Source organism: Mus musculus, chromosome 5, assembly GCF_000001635.26.
Source record: "Mus musculus strain C57BL/6J chromosome 5, GRCm38.p6 C57BL/6J".
NCBI lineage: Eukaryota > Metazoa > Chordata > Mammalia > Rodentia > Muridae > Mus > Mus musculus.
This window is the reverse complement of record NC_000071.6, coordinates 76912929-76926939: the sequence shown is the minus strand read 5'-3', so window position 1 is coordinate 76926939 and position 14011 is coordinate 76912929. Positions and strand designations below refer to the sequence as shown.

The window sequence follows — 14011 nt, the reverse complement described above, 5'->3', positions numbered from 1 at the left end:
GGAAGGGGATGCGTGACGAAGCTCTGCAGGAAATGTATCAAGTGGCCTGATTTAACAGGTGATGTGTTTATTTTGTTCACAGAGGTCAGGAGAGCGCTGGTATTGTGACCAGTGATGGGAGTGCAGTGCCTAAATTCAGGGTGCATAAGGTAAGTCTGAACATGAAAGACTGATGCTGGAGATGACTGCTGCCAGCTGGGCAGTAATGTCTGCGGTGGAGGCTGGGCACGGTGGTGGGGGCCTTTAATGTTGTGTGTGTGTGTGCGCGCGCGCACGCAGAAACAGGTGGATCTATCTGAGTTTGAGGCTAGTTTGGTCTGTGTAGTAAGACCCTGTTTCTAAGTAAGCAAGCAAGTAAATAAACAGACATGGGAGTGTAAATAAATTTATAACTAGAAGCCATATTGGATAAATCTGCTTCCAATGGCGTGTCTTCACATTTGTCAAAGTAGGATGCATTTCTTTCCAGGTGATCTTTTGCTAGGCTGGCTCATGCAAGCCAGGAGGTCTATTTAAATGTTTTAAGATGCCTTATTTTTTTTTAATGCCAATTTCAGTTTATATTTGACAGATTTCATTGCCTAGTAATAAAATCTTATTGCTAACTATCTGTCATAAGATAGAAGTGTTTCAGTGTTGTGACAACCCTAAACTAATGAAGGGAATATCCTGAGTGCATTTTAGAAAGTGAATCCACGGGCCGGGCCAGGCGGTGGTGGCTCACGCCTTTAATCCCAGCACTTGGGAGGCAGAGGCAGGCGGATTTCTCAGGTCCAGGACAGCCAGGGCTACACAGAGAAACCCTGTCTCACCTGGGGTGTGGTGGCACTCACTCCCCCCACCCCCAAGAACTCGGAAGAGGGAGGCAGAGGCAAGCTAATCTCTGAGGACGGTCAAGGCTACATAGAGAAACTTCCACATTCCAAAGTTAATTCATTCACATTCTGGAGCACAGAGACAGATTGTGTCTAATTTGGGTTGCCCAGGGAAGGTCTTGTTTCTTCCCGGTCCTAGTTTCTGTTTTTTCCCTAAAATCTACTTTTACTTTGACTTCTCAAGGGAATGGGTCTTGTAAACCATGTTTTTACCGAAGACAATTTGAAGAAATTGTATGACTCAAACCTTGGAATCGGACATACGAGGTACGCCACCACGGGAAAGTGTGAGCTGGAAAACTGCCAGCCATTCGTAGTTGAGACGCTTCACGGAAAAATAGCTGTGGCCCATAACGGGGAACTGGTGAACGCCGCTCGGTTGCGGAAGAAGGTAAGTTGGTTTTTAAGAGCTCCTTTTTGAAAGGAAAAAAGGAAAGGAAGTTGAAGATCTCCGACAAAAGGCATCTTCTAGTTACTGCCACTGTTACCTCCCTGCACGAAGCCATTGCATCAGAATTGCCTGGCCTGCTTGCTCTAAATCCAGATTCTTGTACTCCCCAAGTGATCGGAGCAGTGCCACTTTGTGATTTGGAATGTTGGTGTATGGTTACTGTCAACAGCACAAAGCGCTACTGTAAACAGCTCCTTATGACTGTTCCTATGCTCAGAATCTGTGACAGAGGAAAACTGAAGCACTGTTGCCTACGTCCAGACTCGGCTCGGCCATGTTGCTGTGACCAAACGTGGGGTTTTCTTAAACCCACCAGTTAGTGTCCTGTGCTTCCCATCCTCCCTGCGGTCTCCTACCTCGGGACCCCTGTGTTAATTCCATGAGACTGTCTCTCAGATGCCCATCCCGTGTGTAGGCCTTGAGCACTTAAGGGCCACAGCTGAACCTTGATTTTCCTACATTCCTCCTTGATTTCACTCATTTGGGAGCACAGCGGTTCACAGAACTTTAGGAAAATGTTTAATTTGTGCATGTTGGTGTATTTTAAGAGACATTATGAAGGATTCGGAACAGGTGATGAGGGGGGGGATGGGCTTGTGGGAGGAGGCATGGGGCTGCTGCCTTTTGCACATCACTCTCCACTCTCCACTGTTTCAGCACCCAGAAGATCCATGAAGCCAGTCCTTTTAGGTCTTCTGGACACAAACATACATGTCTGCCTAAATGATTAGCCTTTGGTGGTCATCTTGACCTTTGACCCCTGTACTCTCTTTGCAGGTTTGGTCTAAGGCTGAATGTAGCCCTCTGGTCACGTGATTATTTTTCACAGTAGCTTCCCTCTATCCTGAAGCTGTCAGGAAGTATCTAGCCACCAGTCCTGTCCTTATTATATTACTGTTCAAAATACACTTATTTCAGTGGATTGTGTGCCAGGAAAGATTAGGCTGAGATCATTATGGACTTTTTGGCTCTCCAGATCTCTCAATTGTAGATAAAAAGAACTGTGTTTGGAAGTAGAAAACAGTGTCTATTCTGAACATGCATAGCCTCCTTCTTTGTTATGTCCTAAATAACCTGTAAGTGGTTTGCATTGTGTTAGTTACTGTAAGAAATAAAGAGGCTGGGTGGGGGTGGTGCATTCCTTTAATCCCAACATCTGGGAGGCAAAGACAGGCAGATCTCTGAGTTTGAGGGCAGCCAGGGCAGCCAGAGAAACCCTGTCTTGGAGGGAAAATAATATAAAGAGGATTTAAGCACCTTTTGTTTGTTAGAGGTTTTGGACGTTGAACCCAAGACCTTAAGTGTGCTAGCTAGTCAAGCAGTGTGCTACTGAGCGCCATACCCGTTTCTGTAAGGGCCGTGAGCATCTGAGGAGGCTGGTTTTGCAAGAGACTGGCGCTATCCCACATAGGTATCAAGGGCAGTGATGTGTTTCTTTTCTTTTTTTTGTGACCAAGTCTTATTGTAGCCCAGATCAGAGTGCCAGCTCTAGCTAGCCTCAAACGGCAGTCCTCCTGCCTCAGTCTCCCAAGCGCTGGGATTGTAGGCATTTCCCCTATCTGAACAATATCATGAAAGTGGAGGACAGGCTGAGTATTCCTTGTCTGAAATGCTTAGGTGAGAGGCCAGCCGTTCAGATATTGAAGTATTTATGTGCCCATGTGAGATGCCAAGTCAGCATTGAAGGTTATATTTCATGGCACAAATAAAACACATCGGCTAGATAAAGATGGTTTTGTGTGATTTTCTTTTTTAAGCTGAGGGATTCTTTGCTCCATAAACATAGAAATTGCAAAGACACAAAGTGCAGCTCTCTTTCTGTCACAAGTTTTGAGCCTACGGTGTCAGGGCTCTCTTCTGCTAGTGTTACTGCTCTGGGCTTTCCGTGCCAGGGACCCAGCGTCTAGTGTTACAGGCCTGAGCTCGGGGTGTTGGGTAGCCAGAGCCAGTGAGCTGTGGCAGCGTTTTTTGGAACCCCTCCAGCGCAGGTCTTGGCAGCTTCTCCACAGCTCTTGCTGTCTCTTTCCTTCTCGGTACTTTGCACGGTTCTTTCTGGTGTGTGTGTGCGCGTGTGCGCGCGTGTGCCTGTGCCTGCCTGAGTGTGTGTTTTGGACAATGTGCATGATGGTGTCCTTGGAGACAAGAAGAGTGCATTAGATCCCTAGCTACTGGAGTTGCAGGGGTTGTGTTTGAGCTGCCATGTTAGTGTTGGGAATCGGACCTCTGAGCAGCTGGTGCTTGTAGCTACTGAGCCATCTCTTCTGCCCTTTCCCACAGTTCTTTATAGTTCTCTGGAGTCTTCTGGAGCCTATGATCCTGACCACCCCCTTAGAACTCTATCTTTCTTCTAGATGTTCCTGGGTGTCCCTGGGATGAGAAGCCCCAAGGGACTCTTGTGTTCTTCATTCAGTTAACCCAGCCTGCTGGACCCGTAATGAAAGGTCCTAAATGGACCACAGAGCTAATCAAATGAGCCAGCTGATCCAATTGATAGCTGTGCTGCACCATAGGGACAGCGTGCAGGAAGGATGGCTCCTAGACAGCTGTCCAGAGAGTGAGAGGAGCCTTGCTCATATATTTGGACTAGCTGACGTGGTTCAGAGAGGAGCTGTCCCTGAGGGGGTTATTAAATATCTCCTACATTAGTCATTTAAAATGCTGATTCCTGGCTTCTCTCCCTGGTCAGAAGTGTGGATGTTCATTTACCCACCAGCATTGGCGCTCTTTGCTACTGTTAAGGAAGGAATGTGCCCTATTTATCAGGATCAGGAAGGTAGAAAAGGCTGCAGGTCAAGCCATTTGCAAATCTGCTCACCCTCAAACTTAAGTTCTGCTTTATATCTGCTAAGGTACTTTTTCTGTTTAGCTCTGGAAACTTCCCATTGCTCCTAACCGTGGACTGCTGCCACGAGTATACACATACCCTTAGTGGGACACGGGGGTTGTAACTGGGTATTTGTAGAATGCCTGGTTTCTATTACTGTGTGCTTTTGGATGGGGAGTGGGACATCTCATGGTCTAATGATGAAACTTCTCTCTCCTGTAGCTTCTGCGGCAGGGTATTGGGCTTTCCACGTCCTCTGATAGTGAAATGATTACCCAGTTACTCGCATACACCCCTCCTCAAGAAAAAGATGATGCTCCAGACTGGGTAGCAAGGTAACTATAGGACTGGACTATAGCTGCAGCTCTGGCCATGAGAGCTTTGCTTGTCTGTGTTTATAGCCAGTGATTCATTCAGTTCCTTGTAATTCCAGAATTAAGAACTTAATGAAAGAAGCGCCCGCAGCATACTCCCTGGTTATAATGCACAGGGACTTCATTTACGCGGTGCGAGATCCATATGGAAATCGTCCTCTCTGCATCGGGCGTCTTATGCCAGTCTCTGATGTAAATGACAAAGGTAATGAGCTTCAGAAGGAATTTGATTTTCGTAATGCTTTTCAGAGTTACTTTCTTCCTATTGTCGAGTCTTAAGATCCTTGCCTTTCCTCCCGTTTTTCTTATATGAGCCCCCAAAACTGGTTACAGTAAGCCTATAGATAGGAAGAAATAGGGAAGAAAGAATTTATGTGAGTGTATCCATGCTTTGTATGTGGCTGTGTGCTCTTATGCTGCTTAAGGCAGCTAGAAGGGAGTGGGAGTCTGGCGTCATCCTCTGTCAGTCTCTACCTACGCTCATGAAGCAGGGTCTTGCCTGAACTTGGGGATTGCAGGATGCCAGGCTTACTATGTGGGTCCTGGGATCTGAACTCTGGTCCTCATGATTTCACAGCCCGCTCTTTAGCTTTATTGTATGTAGGGGGTGGGGGTATGTACACATGTATGTATGCATACAGGTTGATTAGAGGTCAGAGGTCAACTTCAATTATTGACTTCTGTTGCTTTTTATCCACTGGCCTAAACACCTCTTTTAAAAAAAAAATTACTTGAGGGGTCTGGGGATACATACAGCTGGCAGTACTTGCCTGGGTTGTACAGGCTCCTGCCTTCTGTCCCCAGGACTAAGAAGCAAACACTAAACAAGGAGCCCTGAACCATTTCCTAAGTTGATTGTCTTTTAACTTACAGAGAAAAAATCCTCAGAAACTGAAGGATGGGTGGTGTCCTCAGAGTCTTGCAGCTTTTTATCCATCGGTGCCAGGTAAGTTGTATCCTATTCTTATTTCCCTCTACATTTATGAGAAAAAATTCCCACCAATATTCCTATATTCCTAGCCTGAATTCTTAGCATGAATATGAGACAGTGAGGTTATAACTTTGAGAAAAACCTGAATTTTGTATGCATATATGGAGGACACTGTGTCTCATTTTCCTTCCCTACCCCCACCCCACCCCCAAGGATGGCTGGTGAGAGAGAGGAAAGAACAGACTCTCTGTGAGGCATGGTGACATACACCTAATGCCCAGAGCTGGGTAGTGGGGAACTTGAAAAGTATTTGAACTTGAAACTCTTGGAACTCACTCTGTAGACCAGGCTGCCCTTGAACTCATAGAGATCCTCCTGCCGAGAGCACTCCCTCCCAAGTGCTGGGATTAAAGGCTTGTGCCACCACTGCCCATCTGAATATTATTTTTCCATGCCTTTTTCTTTGCTGTAAGAAAGCATTTATGAATGTGTTTTGTTATTTATGGTGTGCATGGCAATCGTACCGACTTTAATGTTCCTGTGCTACCTTCTGATCCTGAAAATGCTATCAGTCTTTAAAATGTCACTACTCACTTGATTTTTTTGATTTCCCTCGTGTGTATGTGTTTGGTTTTGATCCTAGGTCTCACTCTAACCCAGGCCACCCTGCAACCTGTGGTACTCTGCTTCCTCTTCCTCCCGAGAGCTGAAATTACAGACAGAGACACTGCGCAGCTCACACCCTTTAGTTTTACTTTATGATTGCATTTATTTATTTTTGTAGGGAGGGGCAGATGCGACATCAAAGGATAGCTTGTAGGAGTTAGTTCTCTTTTTCCACCCTGTATCCTAGAGATCAAACTAAGGTCTTTAGGCTTAGCAGCAAACGTCTCTACCCACTGAGCCATCTCACTGGCCACAGACTGGCTTTAGGAAGTAGGAACTCAGGAGCTGGAGAGATGGCTCAGATGGTAAAGCGCTTGCTGTGTGAGCATGCAGTCCTGAGCTTGGATCTCTAGCACCCAAGTAAGCTATAACCCCAGCCCCTGGGGAGCACCCGAGGAGAGGTGTCTGTCTCTTCTATATTCATTTTGTGTTGTGAAGGTGTGTGTGTGTGCTACTATGCACCTATAAAGCGGTAAGAGGACAACTTGTGAGACTGTTATTTTCTTCTGCCATGGGGCTCCAGAGATCAAATCTTAGATTGTCAAGTGTCCTTACCCACTGAACAATTCGCCAGCTCCTTAAAGTCAAGCTAGTAAAAATTAATTAAAATACCCTCTCCTCCCTTTCTCTCAAAAATGGGCAGAGTAACTTTCAAAAGTGAAATGATAATATAGATTGTAGAGAGAATGTGTGCACTGTCAAGACTTGACAGTGGGCACATGGAGGAGAGTACTTACCGACCTCTTTATTTTTCAAAAATCAATAAAATATAGGTCCCTTGCATTACATTTTAAAAGCAACAGAGAAATTAAAAATCTTTTCCTTTTGCCTTTTAAAAATTAGTATATATTCATTGTATAAAATGATAAGCTTCACAAATGTCTTCTGGTTGTTTGTGTGTTTTTCCTAAGATATTGCCATGAAGTCAAACCCGGAGAAATTGTAGAAATATCCAGACATGGTATCAGAACTCTTGATATAATTCCAAGGTCTAACGGAGACCCAGTGGCTTTTTGTATTTTTGAATATGTTTATTTTGCAAGACCAGATAGTATGTTTGAAGGTAAGTATATTTCTTCCCTCTGACTGTTTAAATAATGTCATTTATCTTATTGAAACATGAGAGCCCTTGGCCCAAAGGCTTATGTGGCTCTGGGGAGGAACATGGCTGTGAGTCTGTTACTGAGTTACAAGTCATAACTGTTCCCCTTTGCAACCGTTAGGTTTTGTTTTTCTTTAAGTAATAAAGATTGTCTCATACATATTAAGGTGAAATTAGACAAAGTTAAGACAGTTTGGTTTCCTTTCCAAACATTCCAGACCAAATGGTTTATACAGTAAGGTACCGGTGTGGTCAGCAGCTGGCAATTGAAGCACCCGTGGAGGCGGACTTGGTTAGCACAGTTCCAGAGTCTGCTACGCCTGCAGCGCTGGGATATGCAACAAAGGTATTTACTTTTTTTTTTTTTTTTTTTGAGACAAGGTTTCTCTGTATAGCCCTGGCTATCCTGGAACTCACTTTGTAGACCAGGCTGGCCTGGAACTCAAAAATCTGCCTGCCTCTGCCTCCCAAGTGCTGGGATTAAAGATGTGCACCACCACCACCTGGCAGGTATTTACTTTTAATTATTACCTGTGAGTTGGTCACCTGGCAGTGAAATAAAAAAATGTGACCTAATGGAATCTAATGTTGACTCCTGTGCGTGAGTTATTAGACATTTCTTTCAAGAAAGAGTGGGCTGAGCCATGAGCGCATGCAATAAGTAGTTTTTGATCACCCAAAGATTAGAATATTGGCTCTAATTTTAAATGATTAACAGCACACAGACTATGTGACATTGCCATGTGAGTGTCATTTACAGTGTTTTTATTCATATCCCCCCCCCACCCGCTCTGCACGCTTGCTTCCCCACAGTAGCTCTCCTCTGCTTTCTTGTCACGTGCCTTCCGGCGTCCTTTATTTCTCCCTTCCCTGGGGATGGACGTCTTCCTCTCTTGCGCGGGGTGTGTCCCCGTCGCCCACCCCCACCAGCGCAGATCTTGGGTTGGCTGGCTCCTGTTTTGGGGGTGTGCTCATCCTTTTCTCCCGCTTTTGGAACCAGCTGTTGTGCTAACCTTTGTGAGTTTCCACCACACTTCTTCCTTTCCTTGGTTTACAGTCTATTTTCTCTTGTTCTGACTCTTCGGGGGGTCACACAGAGGAAGCCTCTGGTCCAGCGTCTTACTTGAAAGTAATTGTGACCTCCAGTTTTTAAAAAGATAAAAAGGCTGTTTTGTGGTAGCATAGGCTTTCAACCCCAGTGATAGAGAAACCAAGGCAGAAGCATTGCTTTGAGGTGGAGGCCAGCCTAGGCCACGTAGTGAAGCACTTCTCACACCAAGATGGCATTATGAATGCAAGCAGAATTCGTGGTAATATAGAGGAGCATGCGTACTTAGCTTCTAAATGTACATGTGCTACAGACAGTTACCTTGAGGAATGGCTGAATACCTTTTGTCTCTAAAAGGAAGTCATTTTTAGGCCAATATTGCTACTAATGTGCATTGATTTCCCCTCCATCAGTGTGGGCTGCCTTATGTGGAAGTGCTGTGTAAGAACCGGTATGTAGGAAGAACCTTCATTCAACCAAACATGAGGTTAAGACAACTCGGTGTTGCAAAGAAGTTTGGCGTGTTGTCTGACAACTTTAAAGGCAAAAGAATCGTTCTCATAGATGATTCGATTGTGAGGGGCAATACTATCTCACCCATCATAAAACTCCTCAAAGAATCCGGTGCAAAAGAGGTAAGTGTTTTAAAACATCTGTGTAGCACCAATAATTAACCATATGATGTTGGCATAAAAAGTGCTGTATCCGTGAAACTCTGCCTATCAGATTGCTCTATGATAGTTGGGCAGCAATAGGGAAAACATGTGCTAACTACTCTTTTTTTGGTTTGGTGTTGGTTTGGTTTGGTTTTTTTCGAGACAGGGTTTCTCTGTATAGCCCTGGCCATCCTGGAACTTACTTTGTAGACCAGGCTGGCCTCAAACTCAGAAATCCACCTGCCTCTGCCTCCCAAGTGCTGGGATTAAAGGTGTGCACCACCATCGCCTGGCTGTGCTAACTACTCTTAACACTATACCAAGTTTAATCTTTAATAGATTGAAAAGCTAAACATAGAAGGTTTAGGACTTGGGAGGCAGCGGCAGAGGATCAAGTGTTTAAGGCCGGCTGTGGCTGTTGATAATCCTATCTCAAAAACAACAATCAAAAAGCCCAAACATTTTTCTCAATATAATATTTCTGAATTAATGTTATATATTGTTCCTTTAGACATCATGTGTCTTAGTCTATTGCTGCGATGCAACACCACAACCAAAAAATGAGTTGGAGATGAAAGGGTTACACTTCCATATCACAGTTCATCATTGAAGGAAGTCAGGACAGGAACCTGGAGGCAGGAGCTGATGCAGAGGCCATGGAGGGTGCTGTTTACTGGCTTGCTTGCTCATATAGAGCAAGCTTTCTTATAGAACCCAGGACCACCAGCCCAGGGATGGCATCATCCACAACAGGCTGGCCCCCTCCCATCAATCACTAATTAAGAAAAATACCTTACAGGGTTGCCTCCAGCTGGAACTATGGAGGCATTTACATCCTCTCCCCTTCTTTTTTTTTTTTTTCTTATTTATTTATTTATTTATTTACTTTCTTACTCACTTTACATCCTACTCACTGCCATCAGTCACCTTTGCCTCCAAACTTTCCTACCCCTCTCCCCCTATTCCTTTGAGCAGGTGCCCCACCCCACCCCCACACGCATCACCCCACCCTGGCACTTCCAGTCTCTGTGAGGCCAGCTGCTTCCTCTGATGGAGGCATTTTCTTGATTGAGGTTCCCTCCTCTCGGATGACTTGACGTTGACAGAACACTAGGCAGCCCGTCATGTTACTGTACCTTTAATAGACAAAAAATAGTATAAAATATTTTAAGTTCTTTGAAAAACCCAGGGAATGTGTGACTCAGTTCATTGCAGTGTTTGTTCTCTTTTAGCAATTTGAATTAACATCTCCAAGATGCACATTTACCTTATATACGGTTGTATTTTTAAATTTTAAACCTTATTCTAACTTTAAATATTTCAGTCCCTTAAATTATAGAAGATGCCATATATATTTAATAGTTGAATGAATTTGAAAATTGTGATGGAAAGCAATAAGGATGGCCTATATTTAGAACATTTCAAGAATACTAGGGTTTTCCAGGTTTTTTATGACTGATTATGGTTCTGCTAATCTCACTGTTGAAACTGTGAAAGTTAGAGTAGAAACCAGGGAATATAGTAAATTCTGCATCTGTTGGCTATAGTTAAAAAGAATTGCTAGCCACGTACATTGCAAATGGATTAAGTATATAAAGTGACACTCCTGCCTGTATGATGCAATATAGTGTTGCCATTTAAATCTGTATGTAGATTTATAATATGGAAGATTAAAATTAAAATGGAGCTACTGGTTATAACCATGTAAATGGACCAAACAGAAAGGATAAAAAAAACAATAGTAGACAGAGGGAGCTGTGTTATGATTAGTAAGATTTTCATTATAACCTAGCAGATTTTATTTTTTACTATGGCAGAATAAAGGTCGACAAAGTACCATCTAGGCATTTGAACAAAACAAAAGTAGCACTAGGAATGTACAGCCATTCAACAGGAATGCATAATCTAGACTATGAGAATATGATGTGATTTTTTTTCTCCCCCAAGGTGCACATTCGAGTCGCTTCACCACCAATAAAATATCCGTGCTTCATGGGAATAAACATTCCTACAAAAGAAGAGCTCATAGCCAATAAGCCAGAATTTGATTGTCTTGCAGAGTACCTCGGTAGGAATTAACATTTCTGTAAACAGTTAACTGCTTTAAATTTTAAGTATACTTTTGTATAAAACAGCAGTCAGTGGGAAGATAAATTTGAGCGCTGGGTTATAGTGGTTATGGTTCTGGCTATGCAAGTTTTGGGGGACCAGGGTTGAGTTTGTAGTGTTCTGTGGGGTAGTTATGTCTGTAATTACTGAGTTCAGCGTGTGGAGACTGTATACCCAGAATAAGCATAACATTAAACACTGTTGCAAAGAGTAAAGGGGATTGGGACACTTTATATTAGAACCGTAGCAAAGCAAGATCAGAAGACAGAGGATCTATCACATGCATTCCCAGTTTCCTTCTCCTTTAAAAGTTTGAATCGTCCTGGTTGGCTTGAACTTAGCACCGTCTTCTTGCCTCAGCTGACAAAGCAGCAGGTACTGCAGGCTATGTCATCATGTCGGGCTTCCTTTTTTTTAGGAAGGCTAAGAGAAGTTTTCATCCTGACTTAGACGATGTAGCTGTGTTGTGGTGAGACATGTTTTCCCTTCCTCCTGCAGGAGCAAACAGCGTTGTGTATCTGTCAGTGGAAGGACTGGTTTCATCTGTGCAACAAGAAATAAAATTTAAGAAGCAGAAAGTGAAAAAACATGATATTGCAATTCAAGAAAATGGAAATGGTTTGGAATATTTTGAAAAGACGGGACACTGTACAGCTTGCCTCACTGGGCAGTACCCTGTGGAGCTGGAATGGTAGCTGCCTGGACAGATGTGTTGCTTCCAGACTGTAGGGTCATCAAGAAGTGGTCTACATACTGTTGTTACTCAGGTGGTACCAAGTGGATACCACATGCTTATGTATGTATACTTTAAGCTTTGAGATTTTCTGAGGTTATTATTAAATTGCTATATTGAACCTGAAGATTACATGGAATGCAGCATCTGAGGATTCATTTTGTACAAGGACTGACTTTTCACTCGAGAGAAGGCAGGGGGTTAGTGGCAGTTCCCAGAACCATGCTTGAGGGGTTTAAAAGAGGCTAGAGTATAGGGCTGTTATGTACAGGGGCTTTATAAAGTTTCATGAAGAATTTGAGTTCATTGTGCCCCATAGGTATCTAGTCTGTACAGTCAAGCCTGTAATTATGGCCTTGACCTTAAGATTCTTCCACCCCATACACGTGTGGCTCTGAGGACCAGTGTACAATTCTTAAAAAATGAAAACCTACGTCGGAAGCTGAGGCAGAATCCTGAGTTCAAGGCGAACCTGGGCTTTCCTGTCTCAAGATAAAAAGCCTCTCCTGTGCCGGGACCCCCCATCCATCTGTCGTTCATACACTTAGTACATAGTAGGAATGTGCGTGCCTGTCATAGGTCGTTTAGAGCTGCCGTCTCACCCCTGTGCATGGCCATTAGCATCTCAGAAGCTAGTGATAATTACCTTTTGCTAAATTACTTTTCGGTTTCATTGTGATGGAGGGAAATGGACAGCTTTGCAGTCCTTTCCCATCTCTCTTGGGGATGTACCAGAATGACTAAAAATATATCTGGAGCCTTTTTGTTTTCCTACACTTGAGGAGAAAATACTTAGTCTAGCAAATAACTTAGTACATTGGAAAGAGAAAGTTTTAATTTCAAATAAGACTTTATCCTAGGTTGATTAAACCTGGCTTTTTGAATTGAGTGCTTGATCATTCACAGAAATGTATACTTGTATACATATTATACATATGATTTAAACAGAGCAAATAGATGCATAATCGGGCTGATTTTCTTAAAGGCCAGTGTTTTGGGAATTAGATTGCCTGTACCCAAGTGTTAGCTCGCAATCATGTTTGTTCTGCTTTATGTTGTTAGGCAGGCCTGGTGACATTTTATTTTTAGTTTTTTTATGATGCAGATTTAGTGGATTGAGATGATTTACTAACTCCTGTTTGTGTAAGATTTTTTCACATGGAAAAATAACTATTTCTATATTGTTGCCAAAATTTGCTATATACTTTCCAAACCCACTTAGAAATATAATATTTATTAATAACTGAAATTATTAGTCTACATTTGGTCTATAGTATCATGTGTTACATAATGGCAGGTCAAGATAAAATGTTAATACTTTAAGGTCATGTGCTGCAGTGCCTGAGGTTATCGTATGGCATAGACACAGGCGGATTGGCATTTCACAGCCCCAGAGCCATTTCAGTGGGTGCAGCCTCTTATGTTAAATGCATTTCCCGTGGCAGTGAGGAGGGGTAACGTAACGCCTTTAGGTCAACTTTTAAATGGCCTTTTTAAAATTTGATGTTTTACACAGAAACTCAGGGAAGGTTCTACAACCAAAATCTCTAATTTGACTTTTGTGTTTTTCATAGTTTTTATTTTGTTTTATTGGATTACTTTTATAAAGCGAAATAATAACCAAGGTCGTTTGTACAACTTTCTTAATTATTTCTTCATTATATGCTTTTATTTTACAAGTTTCTGAATATGGATTAAATTAACTTTTTTTTTTTTTTACCAGTTTCAAGCCTTGTTTTCTCTGCTTTAAATGTATATAACTAGAGTACTATATGCTCAAAAGATGAAAAATGTGTTTGAACACAACATCCCAAACTAATATAAACCTACTTTCTTTTTTGGTTTTTGCATCTGATTTTTTAGGGGTGGGGGGCGGCAAATATATGTAATAAATGTGTTTATGTGTGCATTTTAAAAACAGTACTAACAGCACCACGTTCCATACCTGGCACCAGCTGGTGAGATCCTATTTCTCTGATTCAGGAATTTTAATAAATAGTCCATCTCTTGTGAGCTGGGCAAACACATGCCAAGTAGGAGGGCGGTAGAGTAATTGGGAAATAGAATGTCAAGTAACACCATGTGGAACAATTTCTTTGCAAGTGATGGAGGCATGGTTCATGGTTCAATGTAATTTGGAGGGCCTGAAACATCCAAACATAAAATGAACAATCAGTACATCCAGACAATGGGGTCCTATCTAGTGTTAAAGGAGACAGGCTGGGAAGCAACACAAGATTCA

General features: G+C 42.8%; 1 protein-coding gene across 1 annotated transcript in view; it reads left to right on the top strand.

The window, feature by feature from the left end:
• The window catches only part of Ppat (phosphoribosyl pyrophosphate amidotransferase), a 38330-nt gene extending 24639 nt beyond the window's left edge, over nt 1–13691 (top strand). Inside the window, exons 2-11 of the mRNA NM_172146.2 lie at nt 83–149; nt 1060–1266; nt 4373–4485; nt 4584–4729; nt 5398–5470; nt 7033–7184; nt 7442–7569; nt 8685–8906; nt 10875–10995; nt 11535–13691. Of these exons, the coding sequence (NP_742158.1) occupies nt 83–149; nt 1060–1266; nt 4373–4485; nt 4584–4729; nt 5398–5470; nt 7033–7184; nt 7442–7569; nt 8685–8906; nt 10875–10995; nt 11535–11731 (1426 nt within the window). The 3' untranslated portion in view covers nt 11732–13691. The remainder of the gene's footprint in view (nt 1–82; nt 150–1059; nt 1267–4372; nt 4486–4583; nt 4730–5397; nt 5471–7032; nt 7185–7441; nt 7570–8684; nt 8907–10874; nt 10996–11534) is intronic.
• Nucleotides 13692–14011: the final 320 nt, after the last annotated feature.